This window comes from Ovis canadensis, chromosome 10 (assembly GCF_042477335.2).
Source record: "Ovis canadensis isolate MfBH-ARS-UI-01 breed Bighorn chromosome 10, ARS-UI_OviCan_v2, whole genome shotgun sequence".
In the NCBI taxonomy this organism is placed as follows: Eukaryota; Metazoa; Chordata; class Mammalia; order Artiodactyla; family Bovidae; genus Ovis; species Ovis canadensis.
Genome location: NC_091254.1, coordinates 26,694,463 through 26,711,606, shown reverse-complemented (window position 1 = coordinate 26,711,606; position 17,144 = coordinate 26,694,463). Strand labels below are relative to the sequence as shown.

The following is a 17,144-nucleotide window of genomic DNA, read 5'->3' as shown; positions in this document are numbered from 1 at the left end:
AGGGTCCCCAGGTTCGATCCCAGATCAAGGAACTAGATCCCCCATGTCACAACTAAGACCCGGGACAGCCAAATAAATATTTTTTAAAAAGTATCTTGTTGGAAGTGAGTAAGTAAAAAAGAGAAAAACAAACATTGTATACTAACACAAATATTTGGAATCTAGAAAGATGGTACTGATGAACTAATCACAGACACAGAGAACAGACGTATGTACTCGGGGCAGGAAGGGCAGTGGGTAAGGAAGGAGAGGGTGGGGCGCATGGAGACAGTAATATGGAAACACGCGTTACCATGTGTAAAAGAGATGGCCATTGGGAACTTGCCCTACGACTCAGCGAACTCAAACCAGAACTCTGAGAGGGGTGCGAGGGGGAGGGAGGCGGGAGGAGGTTCAAGGGAGGTGACTTAGGTAAATCTTTTCTGAAGGAGATCAGCCCTGGGATTTCTTTGGAAGGAATGATACTAAAGCTGAAACTCCAGTACTTTGGCCACCTCATGCGAAGAGTTGACTCATTGGAAAAGACTCTGACGCTGGGAGGGATTGGGGGCAGGAGGAGAAGGGGGCGACAGAGGATGAGATGGCTGGATGGCATCATGGACTCAATGGACGTGAGTCTGAGTGAATTCCAGGAGACGGTGATGGACAGGGAGGCCTGGCGTGCTTTGATTCCTGGGGTCGCAAAGAGTCGGACACAACTGAGCGATTGAACTGAACTGAACTGAACTCATGGCTGATTCATGCTGATGTTTGGCAGAAAACAACGTAACACTGTAAAGCAACTGTGTGTATGTTAGTCGCTCAGTCGTGTGCAACTCTTTGCGACCCTGTGGACTGTAGCCCGCCAGGCTCCTCTGTCCATGGGATTCTCCAGCCAAGAATACTGGAGTGGGGTGCCATGCCCTCCTCCAGGGGATCTTCCCGTCCCAGGGATTGACCCTGGTCTCCAGCATCATGGGCAAATTCTTTACCATTTGAGCTACAGGGAAGTCCTAGGGATATATCCTTCAATTAAAAACAAATGATGTTTTTTTAAAAAAGATTTAAAAAGTATCCTGTTGCGATGACTACATGATAATGCAGAAGAAGGGAATGATGAAGTGATACCCCCACTAAATGCATCACTAAAGCTCCCCAGCCATATCATCAGAAAGGTACCTACAAAAGAGAAATATGAGGAAACAGCAAGACAGAAGCAGCACGTACATGGAAAAAAAAAAAAACCACAGGTTACTTGAAAAATCAAAACTTGCTTATGAAAATCAGAACTTGACTACTACGCTTATCCATCCCTGTAAGGACACACTTGTTTGGCTGTTCAGGCCTGTCTGATTCTTTGCAACCCCGTGGACTGTAGCCCACCAGGCTCCTCTGTCCATGGGTTTCTCCAGGCAAGAATACTGGAGTGGGGTGCCGTGTCCTCCTCCAGAGGATCTTCCCGACCCAGGGATCGAACCCATGTCTCCTGCACTGCAGGTGTATTCCTTACACTGAGCCACCAGGGAAGCCCACCAAGGACACGCATTAACACACATTTAGCCAATCGCTAATGAATATTGACATTATAACGAGTTTCTGACTTTTCAGAGAAATATTTAAAAGCAGAGATCATTTTGGTAGAAACATAATAAGTAAGGTACTTGTTGCAAAATTCAAAATGAAAAAGTGGCTCCTTTTCGTGTGGTTTTTGAATTTCTACCAGTAAACCATTAACAAATTTGAAATAACAGGTTATGAGCCCTTCTCTTTAAATTGTCTTAATTTAATATAACATGAAAACAAACAGGTCAAGTAAGATAAATAAGATGCCTATATAGCCAAATGTTCAGAATGCTTCAGGTATCATAAATAGCCAGTATATAAATGGCCACTTAAATCGAGCCGTTTTTCCTTAAAAACAATATGAGTACATAGATACTGGCAATGTTTCATTTACCTGCTCTTTTGTGAAAATTGACAAATTCTTTCCTGGGAATCATAATATTTTGCTGTAAATGACTTTGTGACTCAAGCAACAGACCTCATATAGAAAGCAAAATTTCCACTTAACTTTATTGCTGAGAAACCGAAATGTAAAGAAACAGCATCGCAGGAAGCAAGTTTTGTTTGAAAAGTTACTTCAGCATGATATCTGCTCCTGTTTGCTATAAGGCAAGTGACTTTTACATTAGTTAGTATTTTTAAATTGTTTAAATGGCTCAATCTGTTATTTTATTTCTCAAAAGAATGGGTCTAGTTTTAGTTTTAAAAAAGCAAGCTGTTTTCTAAGTACAAATAAGTGTTGATAGTCAATAACTTTTCTAAGAGACAAAGAAGGAAGTAATATAAGGAGGGCAACAGGGTCTAATTTCATGGCTTTTTGAAGATTTTGCCATTAAAAATTAAATAGTTCATGAAAAATAAAAATCACTTTTGTAATAATAAAGTTCTTCATGCAATGAGCGTTGAGAATCACAAAGGTGTTTAATATAATATACAATGATTAAAATAAAACAAATAAATGAAATTATGGTCACTATGGAACGGACATGAGGAATAGGCACCTTAATTTGGTAGGTGACAATTTTCTCCAAACAAGTGATTCTGAAATAAAGCATTTTTTCCTGACCTGTAATAGCCATTATTTTACACCACAGAACTTAAAAAATATACTGGCTTGTAATAAAATGATGATTCTTCATTGCAATATAGTCTTCAACAAGTTTTAAGTGTTCAACCGTGGTTAAGACAAAAATTCATAAATACCTGTGTAGAGATATTTTAAGCTATTGATTGAAAAGAACTACCATCTAACTTTTTATTCTTAGAGTGCTGTTTAAATACCAGTGAATCACAATTATGCTCTGAAATTATAACTACCATTCTCAATTGATTTGGGGAATTATCTGTGAAATGTATTTTCTGCCTTCTGTTTTTCATTCATATATTTTATATATGCAAGGCCTTAAAATGATAATTCAGTTATTGTTCAACACAAGCCTAGAAGATAAATCAACAGACTCCTTTTACTGTGAAAAGAGGGCAGAAAGACTAAGAAAATAGTATTGGCGTTGCACCTTGGAAGCTGGACTCTATTATAATGCATTATTCATTGTCATTATTGAATGAATTTTTCCTGTATTTGCACCTCTGTTATAACTTTAAAAATTTTTTGTGTTGTAAGCCTTCAGTTTTGCTAAACAAGCAGTTTATGCAGATTTCAAGGGGATTTCTAAAGTTTAACTTTGTTTACAATAAATGTATCCTAAATAACTACAGTCTCACAGAATAAAAAGGCTTCCCTGGTGGTTCATTGTAGAGAATCCCCCTGAAAATGCAGGAGATGTGGGTTTGATCCTTGGATCAGGAAGATCCCCTAGAGAAGGGAATGGCTACCCACTCCAGTATTCTTGCCTGGGAAATCCCATGGACAGAGAAGCCTGGTGGGCTACAGTCCATGGGGTCACAAAAGAGTCAGACATGACTTAGCAACTAAACAATAAAACAACACAAAATAAAAGGCAACCATTTTGGGTATTCATAAAACCTTTGGGATTTCTAAAATCTGCTACAGTTCTAAGTATACTAATGGCAAGATTTAAAATTTTTATCAACCAAAAAAATTGAATATTAACATATATTCCTCTAAAAGATAATTTTAAAATGCTATAATTGAGACTAAAAATCAGAAACTTAATTATCAACAGAATAATGTAACGTGTCTTTTTAAAGACTTGGAAGCTTTTTATCCTCACCAGCTAATGTAATTTTCATTTTTCTTTTAAAATGCTTAGAAAAATATCCAGTCATCCCACTGTTAATTTCAACTTCTTTACAATTAAATATATTTAATAATGCATAACTCTCAGATCAGAAGAGTACCACAGATCAGTTCTAACAGTACCTAAGATGCTATTAGATTAGATTCTTCTTTTTTAGCAGTTTGAGGAATAACAGACTATAAGGTAACTATAGGGGGGCTTCCCTTATAGCTCAGTTGGCAAAGAATCTACCTGCAATGCAGGAGACCTGGGTTCAGTTCCTGGGTTGGGAAGATTCTCTGGAGAAGGAAATGGCAACCCACTCCAGTATTCTTGCCTGGAGAAGCCCATGGACAGAGGAGGCTGACAGGCTATAGTCCATGGGGTCACAAGAGTCGGACATGACTTAGCGACTAAACCACCACCAACGTAATTGTACAAAGACCTTCAGAATAACTCCATACCATCACTAAAGTCAGAAAGACTAATTATGTCTTTGTTTTCAATCATTTGTTAAATCTAAAAAAAACGTGTATGTCTCCTCCAACTCGTTTTCATGAATTTTAATGCGTCAGGCCATGATACGATCTGTAATTGTTTGCTTGATGAATTTTTTATACAACTCACCTACAAGTGTCTACAATTTATCTGACTGGAAAAACAGCATCAGTGTATGCATTCTCTCCTTTCACTTTTATAGTATCCTGTGAGATATGAATGCCTATTACCCCCATTTTAGAGAGGAGGAAGCAAAAGTCTAAAAGGGTTAAACTAGTCCTGGTCAGAGTTTGTAGTGTTGAAACTGGAATCTGAACCCACAGAGTTTAACTACAGAACTTTATTCTTACGCACTAAGCTGCGTCATGTTCAACAGCTGAAATACTGATGTATCTTGGATTTTATAATTCAAAATGAGTTAAAACTGTGACTCTATTTCTAATCTATTATTTAATTGTAATAGTTATATTACAAAATTACCTAAGAATTTTTTGTATTAAGAGAGAAAAGCTAATAATAGTATTATATGTGGTTTAAAAAGAGGTACACAGTGATGGAACCACTGAGCTATTAAATAAATCAAAAGAAGGTATGAGTTTTCTCCTGGTGACGTTAAGCGGTTACTTCTCTTAAATTTAAAAATAACCCACAAATCCTGTGATGAGAACAACAGCATAGACCTTTTTTTTTAGAAAACTTTAAAGAAATTTAAAAGGATGTGTGTGAGTGTTAGTTGCTCATTCATGTCCAACTCTTTGCAACCGCTGGACTGTAGACAGCCAACTTCTCTGTCCGTGGGATTCTCCAGGCAAGAATACTGGAGTGGGTTGCCATTCCCTTCTCCATAGGATCTTCCTGATCCAGGGATCAAACCCAAGTCTCCTGCATTGCAGGCAGATTCTTTAGCATCTGAGGCACCAGGGAAGCCCCAATTACATTAAACACAAATGAAATAAAACACTTAAAATGATGTAGTATAAGTAACCATCAGAAATTCTGCCAAAAGAGTGTATACTGTCCACCAGAAAGTTTTGTCCTCTATAATCAAACAGAACAGAAAAACAATGCTGGAAAATGAGAAGGATATACACAGTCTACAGAGTTTTCTTTACCAGCAAATGCTAGTTCCTGAGGAGGGAGATGCCATATTTTTATTTATGCAAATATGCTCACTTGTTCAGTCGTGTGCTACTCTTTGAGGCTGTTTGGACAAGGGCCCACCGGGCTCCTCTGTCCATGGGATTTTTCAGGCAAGAATACTGGAGTGGGTTGACATTTCCTCCTTCAGATGATTGCATGTTATCTTTTCCTAAGCTAAACTATTTTCTAAGTCGTTCGTATCTGGGCAGAGCTCCACTTGAAGCCACAGTTTAAGGACAACACTCTGGTCCCCTGAGAGGCTCCCACTCACTGCTTTCACCCAAGGGCAATGTCTTGCTGTGATGCTGTTTCTCTGCTCACAGACGTGCCGGTGGCGGCGTGTTTACAGGAAGGACAGTGTTGGAGGAGGACACGCCCTGGATGCTACTGTACCTTCGCAGGACAGGCCATGGGACGTGACTCCAGAAAGACTCTCTCGGCACACGTTACAGAAAGTGGGTCGGGCGTGGGAGCACGCGTACCAGTTATGCATCCCTGAGAAATGTTCCACGTTAAACTGGGCCACCTGGAAATGAGACGTCAGTGTAGGTTTGCCAAACGAGAGAACGGGACTATACGCAGAAGGTGCATAATGATGATCGAAATTTCAAATCCATTATTTTTAAAACTAAAACACTTTGCTTTAGCTAAAAAAAAAAAAAAAAAAACTATATCAGGTTTAAACAGGTTTCTGAATGAATCTACGTATACCCCCCACAGAATACAGCTGTAGCATTATGGATCACATTTATTCTCTAAGAGCGCAAGAGGACAGGAGAGATGCTACTTCACCTCATAAGGTTCTCTGGTCTGTACAGACTTCAGTGAGCTGATCCAATCCTCCATCTCTTTCCTGTTCTCCGCGCACAGCATTAGTCTTCTAAATGGAGTGATTATCTGAAAGGGATAATTCAACCTAATGACTGCTAACAGGCAACAAAGAGAGGTTATTACAAGACCTAACATATTGCAAGGTGATTCTATTTCTAACCTTTGAGTCCTTACTTCCTTGATGAAGAAAGTATGACTCCCTATAATGTAAATGGATTTAGTTCTTGCTGTGGTACAGAATGTTTCTAGGAAAGACACATTCTGACGAATCTTTTCTGGTTTTTTATCTCATTGCTATTCACTTATCAGGCTTTTCAGCCCTTTACCCAAGTCTATGAACTCAAATGAGCAGAGTATTCTTATTTCATGGAATATATCTTGAAAATTAATTTAAAATATACTTCAAAATAATTCACAGTAAGCTTAGAAATAATACATTTTCTAATATGGAAATTTTTTTAATTAAAAAATCAAAGGAATGTAATATTAAATGATTTCATAATGGTTTCATTACAGTTTCAAGACTATTCTAAGTAATGTAATGTAATATGGTTTATGTGATGAACTTTTCTTCCTATTGTGTAGAACTCCACTGTACTACTTTTTAGTGAGAGCAGGGAAGAGAAATTAGCATGCAAGTCCTTTAGTTGGCTTTAAGAGAAGAAAATAATTGTGACTTTCATCTTTTTTCTCTTGTTACTAAAGAAGGCAAATTCATTACACCAAGAATCTTAAAGCAAGAGGAATAAAAATTTCATGCTGTTATAGTACCAAAAGTAAGATTCTTCGAGGTAAGATTCTGAAATGACTTGAAAGCAGCCACTATTTATGCGTGAATACAATACTCTGGTGGTAATCTTGAAGTTGCTACACCCTAAGCATTTACAGAAAGAAGGGACCATTTATTTATTTGTGAAAGAAAAACAAAATGTTACATTACTACCTGGAAACTAATTCCGAATAATAAATTGTATATTTATTTATAGAGCAAACAAGACATTTTCTCAGGTTAAAAGCCATTTGATTGAGTGATAATCTACATATTGCATTAGAGAGCAGATTTCCCAAGTTATGGAAAAATAATAATTCTATTAAAAACAAACAAACAAACAAACACGGAGCACTTCTCTAAAAGAATAAACTGGCAAGCCTCAATCACTACAGTCCATCTTAGGAAATAAGTCCTTTATTCAAAGCTACAGAGATCAGCACAGCTGTAGCTACTCACCGGTCATTGCCTATTGCCTCCTCTCAGCCGTCATTAGTTAAGGCTAACAATCCGTCCGCAGACCAAGGGGACTTTAGAACACTGCACGGGCACTCGTGCTTAAATACAGCTGGCCACAAGTCACATGGATGGGGAGCACGAACCACTCAGCACTGAGTATTTGTTAATTGCACATGAAATTGAACAGAACCTCACTTTTCTTTTGTTTTCCACTATGCTCTCTGGATAAAGCTTATTAGCAATTGGTCACTCCTCTTCCTCAATAAATAGTTAATGCAAAGAGCAATGCCTCCCTCATTACTTATGAGCCAAATGGATGCTTTATTGCTTCAAAATGTTTTTCCAGGACAGCTCATCGAGTGCAGCAGAGAGGTACCATTAAATGATAAAACCCCTGGCTCCAGTGACTGGCACAACACTCCAGAAACATCTGCATGTCAATGGGACTGACTAAATAAATCTGGTATTTAAGTATCACCTCCTGTATGCTTTACTTAATTTTTCTGCTATATGATACGATGTCACTTTAAGGATTCCTTCTCTTTCATTATGGCCTTAGAGTGAGTGAGATACATATCATACAGGTAAATAAACCAGGCTTGCTATCTTATTCTTTCATTTTGTTGTTGTTGTTGTTGTTAATTTCTTAGTAAGGCAGGATGTCTGATGGTTTTAACTATCTTTAATGGCTTTAAAAGCCATTGTGAATTCTATATAAAGATGGTAAAGAAAGATAGAAAAATAGCATCTAATTTTTCTTGCAGTTTTTGAAGCTACATAAATGCCTCAATGCTGAAGGATTTCAGCAACATAAATCATGCGTGTACTTCATGCATTCACAAAGTAAAATGTTTACACTGTCAAATTCTCCTTTTTAAAAAAAATGCGTTTTAAAACGGGCAATAATAAGCCAGTAAAGATCATAATATATTCTTAAAATATAAGATTTTTTTGAGCCATACAGAAATTGTAATCGGGATTTACAAGCCTTGTGATTAAGAAATCTACTGATTATTAAGTTAAGATGTTGATCCAGAAAAAGGAAATCCTCCATAAATCATGAAATGCAGAGAGATCTCGTTTTGCGGCTGCAGGACCAAAAATACTCAGGGAGCAGCTCAGAGCTGGCTGGGCTGAACGGCAGGCAAGACTGGTTCACCAGGCCAACCGGTAACACCTCCCAGATTGCCCCTTTCCCCTGCGGGTCAATCGCTCATCCGTCCGCCAAAGCACGAGTCTTCTCCCCACCTTTAACTTAACTTCCTCCTCATCAGCGAGAAGAGGAGGAAAAGAATGTGACGTGACAGTCACAGCTGCTAACTGAAGGGCTCTGGTTGCATCGTCACCAAACCCCATTAAACTACAGTGGTCCCTCATCCAGATCTTTATTAGGAAAATATCTGAGAAGCAGCAAACTCTGAGAATTACTGAGTTTTACTCTGAAAGCCTTTTTATTACAAGACAAGAGGGTAGGGTGGGCAGATGGAAGGACAGAAGAGGGGCCATTCCCAGGGAAGACTAAGTTTGTGGGTGCTCACTCAGTCTTGTCTGACTCTTGGCAACCCCATGGACTGCAGCCCACCAGGCTCCTCCCGTCCATGGGATTTCCCAGGCAAGAACACGGGTGTGGGCTGCCATTCCCCTCTCCAGGGTATCTTTCTGACCCAGGAATCTAACCTGTGTCTCCTGTTTTGGAAAGCAGATTCTTTGCCCACCAAGTCATCGGGGAAGCCCGACTGGGGGCCAAAGCTGGGATGTTTCTGGAAGCAGAGGACTTTTCCCCTTTATTGCAGGATTTGCACTTTACGTATTCTAAGGCATCCCCAGCTTCCCTGGTGGCTCACCAGTAAAGAACTCACCTGCCAATGAGGAGACATGGGTTCGATCCCTGGAGTAAAAAGAAAGACATCTAACACTACTATGTATAAGATACATAACCAACAAATACCTACTGTGCAGCACAGGGAACCCTTCTCAAAATTCTATGACAACCTACGTGTGAAAAGAATATGAAAAAGAATGAGTAGAGAGAGAGAGAGAGAGAGAGAGAGAGATACAACTGAATCACCTTGCTGTATACCTGAACTAACACAACACTGGAAAGCAACTGCTGCTGCTGCTGCTGCTAAGTCGCTTCAGTCGTGTCCGACTCTGTGCGACCCCAGAGACGGCAGCCCACCAGGCTCCCCCGTCCCTGGGATTCTCCAGGCAAGAACTGCAATCCAGTAAAATTTTTTAAAAAAGGAAAGATATCTAAATTAGTGTTCTAAGTGCTACCTCAAATAAAACACAAACTCTGTAGAAACAGATACTTTTTCACTTTGATGGTTATTGGCCTATAAGGGTTAATCCAACAACATGATTATGTTGTAAAAGGATCAATAATTTCTCAGTCCAGTAAAGCATGTAAATATAAAAAACACATATGAAACAATCTAGCATTAATATATAAAATTATATCAAAGAGCAACATTAAGTTAAGACTTTAAATACATGAACAGGAAAAAACAAATAACTGTATTGGTCATTTTCAGTGAAAGAACCGTAGAAAATTTAAATATTTTGTTTTGGTTTGCCTGTGGTCTCTAAAGCAAATATGTAGTATTTCAGTCATAAAAACATTCTTTAATTTTACTAACATTAGAACAGGAATTTAAAACTTTGCACCGTTTTAAAGCAGGAGTTTTCAAACTTGGCCGTACTTTAAAATCACCTGGGAGACTTTAAAAAATTCCAATGTCAAGGCCACGCTCCACACTGATGAACTCAGAACATAAGAGGGTGAGATCCAGCTACCAGTTGTCATTTTTTTAAGCTCCCAAGTGATTCCCAAGTACAGCCAAGTTTGAGAGCCAACATTCTAAAGACGCGTGCGTGCTCAGTCACTCAGGCGCTCAGTCTTTGCGACTCTTTGCGACTTCATGGACTGTAGCCTGCCAGGCTCTTCTGTCCATGGGATTTCCCTGGCAAGAATATAGGAGTGGGTTGCCATTTCTAAAGATACTTTATTGTAAATTCCCAACTGGAAACCACGAATGTAACAACAGAGTGATTCAGTGTCTAAACCCTGAAGTCAGACTTAGAATGAACACCAACAGCATCCTTCCTTAGGTGTGTGGCTAGGAACGCCTCCTGGCTCTCCGTGCCTCAGTTTCGCATCTGCAAAGAGAGGCTGGAAGAGCTCCTCACAGCTCTGCAGAGTGTGGTGTGGATTAGGGAGACAGTCCAAGCAAAGCCCTCAGCACAGTGTCTGTTAGGAAGCCAGAGATGAGATGAGGTACATATTCACAGCTTTCTTCTATAATAGACATATTTCTTGTGAAAGCATGCATGCACGTTAAGTCGCTTCAGTCGTGTCCAACTCTCTGTGACCCTGTGCACTGTAGCCTGCCGGGCTCCTCTGTCCATGGGATTCTGCAGGCAAGAATACAGGAGTGGGTTGCCGTCCCCTTCTCCAGGAGATCTTCCCGAACCAACACACACGGGACTCTCATCTCGTATGTCTTCTCCATTAACAAGCAGGTTCTTTACCACTAGCACTGTGTAACTGTGGTCACAGACAAAAGTAATAGGAACTTGGGTCAAAAATGGAGGCATTTTGCCAACAAAATAGTCACTGAGTAGGAAACCACTCAAATAGAGTTAAAGATAAGGACCTATTCCTTAGAAGACATTAGGAAATATCAAGAAACAAATCAGGAAACAATGGTCCCCTCCTTTAATTGCACTGTGTCTAACCTTTACCCACAGCAGGATTATAATGGCGAAAGGCTTACCAAAGAGCATGCGATCCCAGTACAGCAGTGAGAGTTCAGAATGCTGGTTCTGGTAGGTATCATGTCTCAACTAATTAAGACAGAAGGTTCCTACTGCAGGGATGGGGCAGGTGCAGAGGAGAGAGTGAGAGAAAATGTGTGTGTGTGTGTGTGTGTGTGTGTGAGAGAGAGAGAGAGAGAGAGAGAGAGAGAGAGGGAGAACATGCATGTGAGAGAGAGAAGGAATGAGGTTGAGGTGGTGGTGAATGTGTGTATGTGTTGGTTGCTTAGTCATGTCTGACTCTCTGCAACCCCATGGACTGCAGCCCACCAGGCCCCTCTGTCCATGGGATCCTCCGAGCAAGAACACTGGAGTGGGTTGCCATTTCCTTCTCCAAAAGGAACTATAGAAAGAAAGAAAGTGAAGTCACTCAGTCGTGTCCGACTCTTTGCAACCCCATAGACTGCAGCCCACTAGGCCCCTCTGTCCATGGGATTCTCCAGGCAAGAACACTGGAGTGGGTTGCCATTTCCTTCTCCAAAAGAAACTATAGAAAGAAAGAAAGTGAAGTCGCTCAGTCGTGTCCGATTCTTTGCAACCCCATGGACTGCAGCCCATCAGGCTCCTCTATCCATGGAATTTTCCAGGCAAGAGTACTGGAGTGGGTTGCCATTGCCTTCTCCAGTGTGTGTGTGTGAGTGTGTGTATATACATACATATATACATATGTGTATATACATATATATACATACATACATATATATACACACATATATATGTATAATACACATGTCAGGTGGATACGTGTAAGATAGACTGTGTGTGTCTGTGAGAGTGTGTGGTGTGTTGCAGGGAAAAAAACATAGAGGGTTCCTCCTTTTAATTAATATTTCTGATTCTGCAATGATGGAAATTCTGAATCTTCTCTGGTAACTTTAAGTGTCCAACAACTTTTTCTGTTAGAAAATTCTTATTTCTAATCTAAAGGTCTACTACATAGATATGTCTGCCCTCTGGCAAGTACTTACTGTTATATCTTTAGTGATTAATCCTGAATTGCCTTGACTGAAATAAAAATTCTTATGCAGTGAGAGGCCCTTCTTGGAAAGCAGGACAAACAGAAAGTCTAGTTGCGCTATAACGATGTTTGTTGCCTGTATTTGTTATAACTTAGGGACTACACTTTGACTTTGTTAAAGCCGAACCAGGTATAGATATATGTCTTTCTTACACTCGGTTTGCTATACATGAAGTGGCCAAAAGCTCAGTCTTAATATTCCTCTTCCATCCTTCCTCATAAAATCTACATCCATCTCTTAAATTATGTATGTTCTCTTTTTTTCCATTGTCCTTTTATGGAATGAAATAAATTCACTTTGACAATTTAAATGTGCCAAACTGCAACACAGCTAAGCATCCTACGTGGGTATTTTGAGAGCAGAGATACTCCCATACTTCAGAGAGGAAACAGGGACATCCAAAGGCACAGGTCTTTAATGATGTGTCCGTACTTGAATCAAGCCGAGAGTTTTTTCAAAACATGCTCCAAATCAGACTTGGTGAATCAAAATCTTATTGTGGGGGGCATGAATAATTTCAGATATTACTGTATATTGACAAAGCTATACAGGTAATTCTGGTGCACCTCCATTAATCAAACATGAAGGATAACAGAAGCAACCAATTTTCCCTTTAGTCAAGGAAGGATCTGGTCTAAATAATGTAAAGAAAATGATCTTAAGCTTTATGGCTCTTTATGGGAAAAGAGCCATACCCCTTTCCCCATACCCCTGTGCTCCCAAGTTTCCAGAATTCTGCCCCTAGTAGTATTTCTGTGTGTGGGACCCATATATAACATGGAGAAGGAAATGGCAACCCACTCCAGTATTCTTGCCTGGAGAATTCCATGGATAGAGGAGCCTGGCAGGCTACTGTCCATGGGCTTGCAGAGAGTCGGACACGACTGAGTGATGATTACCCACTCACTCATATGTAACAGCCTACCACCTTTAGCACCCCATGCGATACAACATTAGTTACCAAATGGTGATCTCCGAGGTTTTTGTTTGGCCATTCTGTTGACCACTGAAGTGGTGTATTGTGAAACAACAAGTTAATGTCTATTCATTTTAGACAGGTTCCTTGCTCATCACAATACAAGCAGCTTAAACCTATTTTCTTCAGCTGACCACTCCATACCCTGTTGGTCCCTAGAGGCACTGAGTTTGCAAATCCTACATACTGGCGCCTTTGCCTTCTAAGGTCAGTGTGTCCCTCTTTTATCATAGTTGCTTCAAGCCCCACTGGTTTTCTAAGATGACAAATACTGATCTAAAAAGTAATTTTTCTGAGGTGTTGATGGATGTGCTGCTGTGCTATGCTAAGTTGCTTCAGCCGTGTCCAACTTTGCGACACTATGGACTCCAGCCTGCCAGGCTCCTCTGTCCATGGAGATTGTCCAGGCAAGAATACTAGAGTAGGTTGCCATGCCCTCCTCCAGGGGATCTTCCCAACCCAGGGACTGAACCCAGGTCTCCTGCATTGCAGGCGGATTCTGTATCATTTGAGCTACCAGGGAAACCCATGAATACTGGAGTGGGTAGCCTATCCTTCTCCAAGGGATCTTCCCGACCCAGGAATTGAATCGGGGTCTTCTGTATTGCAGGCAGATTCTTTACCAGCTGTGCTACTAGGGAAGCCCCCTACTTTCTATATGAGGGGTTTAAAAAGTGTTACAGCAAATTTTAAAAAAATTATCCCTTCACTGTAAAATACTGAACTAAGTAACTATGGTCAACTCAGATTCTCTTTCTCTTTCACAGCTTCCGCATACCCAGGTTTTGTTTGAGAAGAAAGATGGAAAAGAGGCAGAGTTAAAATCTGGCAACTAAATTTTGAGGGATGCCTACTAAAGAATCAGGGGTCAGTACAATGATGAAAAAGATTTGCTTTAAAGGGCTTCAGATAAAATAGAGAGAAGAGAGGATAGATAAATCAAGTGTGGCAACATCCAGATGGCAGTAAGAGAGAGGCTGTGTGGATGTAGGGGTTCATCACAGTTACTCTGAGTCTGGATTAAAAAAAAATGTACCAAGCATTTGGGAACCCCAAGCAAAACTCTTTAAGGAAATGAGAAGGCAAGGGATGTGGGTGTCTTAAACTCAGCTTGCAGGCCACACCCACCTGGACACAAGTGTCTGACCCCCCCACTTCCTTCTCCCATGCTGCTGCTGCCTAGTAGCTTCAGTCACGTCTGACTCTGTGCGACCCCATGGACTGCAGCCCGCCAGGCTCTTCTGTCCACGGGGATTCTCCAGGCAAGAATACTGGAGTGGGTTGCCATGCCTTCCTCCAGGGGAATCATCTCAACCCAGGGATCAAACTCGGGTCTCCTGCATTGCAGGCAGATTCTTTACCACTGTGCCACCAGGAAAGCCCTCCTTCTCCCATACCAAACTCAAACTAGATGAGTAATGTGGTTCCCTTGCTCAACTGACCCAAAATGTCCACAGAATCTAATGAAGCAAGACTTCTGATTCCTGATGGAGATGCGGTGGGATAAAATATGCTGCAGAGAGCTGTGTAAATCCTACTCCCATATAATTGTTGAGTTTCAATGATTCTGCTTAAGATTAAGCCTGTAGATCACAAAACTTGATACAGGGAATCATAGCTTCATAACAATGTCATTTTCTATGCTAATTTGATTTGCCTTATAACCTACAGTTGGATTTTTTAAATTGCCTGGTACCTGTTCCCCTGAAAAAAGAACCACCGACTTCAATGCTATCAATACCAATATTCTCTCTACATATCTAGTATTTCCACAGGAGCTCACATTCTAAAAATCAAAGTTTCCCTTCACTTAAATTAAAAAATCTAAAATACTCGAAAATCAAAATTTCCTTGAAAAACAATAAAATATTAACACTACAAAATAGAGACTTGTAAGCTGCCAGAATCTAAATATTTTTCAAAGGAGCAATGAACTCAACATTACGTAATTCATATAGTCTTAGAATCCATATAAAAACTATAAAAGAAAGCAGTGCATTTAACATCTTTCTGGGAATGTCGTGTCTTTAAGGCTTTGCTTCAGGGCGATCATTCTGTCACTTCCTAGAAGCATTCAGTTCACTAGAGAGTCAAAGAGGGGCCACAGTGAAGCTGTAAAGTCAGTACCTCTGAAGCTGTGCTTCCCTGACCTGCTACCCCTGGAAAACAAGACGTGGAGAAGGCTTCATGGAGGCTACTAAGGAAAGCTATAAAAGTGTTCTTTGTTGGGATGTCCTACCGTATCATTTACATACATAAATTAGTTGTATAATGAGAAACCACTGTTTCTTAGAAGACAAAGTTTGTATCCAAGTTAGTATTAACAGTCTCATAACTCAAATGACCTATAATTACTAATGCTGTTATTTAGTTATCAAGTCACATTCAATTCTTTGCGACCCCCTGGACTGTAGCCCACCAGGTTCCTTTGTCCATGGGGTTTTTCCTGGCATGCATACTAGATCCAGCTGCCATTTCCTTCTCTAGGGAATCTTTCTGACCCAGGAATTGAACCCATGTCTCCTGCATCTCCTGCGTTGGCAGACAGGTTCTTTACCAGTGAGCCACCTGGGAAGTACAATTCTTAATGTCAGGCAATCCCTCCTGTATTCGTTTCCTATTGCTGCTATAACAAAGGATTCCCATACAGCTGTGATAGGAGTTTGGAATCAACGGTGTTGGAGGGCCACATTCCTTCTGGAGGCTGTAGGAAGATCTAGTTCCTGTTTTGTTTCAGTTTCTAGAGGCTGCCTCCATTGCTGGGCTCATGGTGCCTTCCTTGTATCATATCATTTCACCCATTTTCTTCTCTGATTCCTCTCGCCTTCCTCTTACAGGGACCCAGGTGATAACTGGGCCCACTCCAATAATCCAGGATAACCTCATCTCAGTATCCTTAACATAATCACAACTAGCAAGTCTCTTTTGCCATAGAAAGTGATGTTCATAGGTCACAGGAATTATGGTGTAAACATCTTCAGGGTTCATTATTCAGCTTCCCACACCCACAAAATATAGTTATAACTTTTGATACTATAATAATGAACTGATAAATCAATGACACCCCTAGTATATTTTATTATATTCATAATTTCAACTAATATCCATGGATGTAGACAACTTCTTTTCAAAGGGATTAATAATTAAGTTCCTTAAAAATAGGAGGCTCTTCACATGGAAACTCTCCCCAGCGTTATGCGGCAACCTGGATGGGAGGGGAATTCACAGGGTAATGGATACATGTGCATGTAAGGCTAAGTCCCTCCACTATTCACCTGAAGCTATCACAACATTGTTTACTGGCTCTAAACCAATACAAAACAAAATGTTTTTTAAAAATAGGAGGCTCTTATGTTGATAAATGGGATTTCCCTCGTGGCTCAGAGCAGGTTTGATCCCTGGATTGGGAAGATCCCCTGGAAAAGGGAATGGTAACCCACTCCAGTATTCTTGCCTGGGAAAGAGAAGCCTGGAGGGCTACAGCCCATGGGGTCACAAAGAGTCAGAAAACACTTTCACTTCCATGTTAACAGACAGAATGATTACTCCTGAAGCACTTTATATTTTCAGAGTGCCTTACCGTCAATAAGGTCACATACATTATCTCATTCAATCATCCAGATATTTAGGTGGCTGACATGATAGGTAAAAATAAATTTAACTTGTTTAAAATCTCCTATTTAAACTTGTTAAATAGGAGAGCCAGAGTGTACAGTTAGAATGTCCAGATTCATATCATAACCTCTTTTTCTTGTTAAGCCAAACAAGTAGAGCCTGTTTCTAAGCTGCTGAAAGTGAAATCTCTTGTGCTATAAACTGAGATAATATATCAACTCTAAGAAGCCAACTGTTGACAAAACAATTATGTCAACAGAAAACAAAAGGCTTAAGATGAA

The 17,144-nt window shown here is 40.2% G+C and overlaps 1 protein-coding gene across 5 annotated transcripts in view; it reads right to left on the bottom strand.

Moving 5' to 3' along the window:
- The window catches only part of DGKH (diacylglycerol kinase eta), a 202,716-nt gene that overhangs the window by 68,084 nt on the left and 117,488 nt on the right, over nt 1–17,144 (bottom strand). For all 5 annotated transcript variants that reach the window (XM_069601244.1, XM_069601246.1, XM_069601248.1 and 2 more), the window contains exons 5-6: nt 6,171–6,275; nt 5,772–5,904 (exon numbers count right to left, since the gene is read on the bottom strand). In XM_069601244.1, the coding sequence (XP_069457345.1) occupies nt 5,772–5,904; nt 6,171–6,275 (238 nt within the window). The remainder of the gene's footprint in view (nt 1–5,771; nt 5,905–6,170; nt 6,276–17,144) is intronic.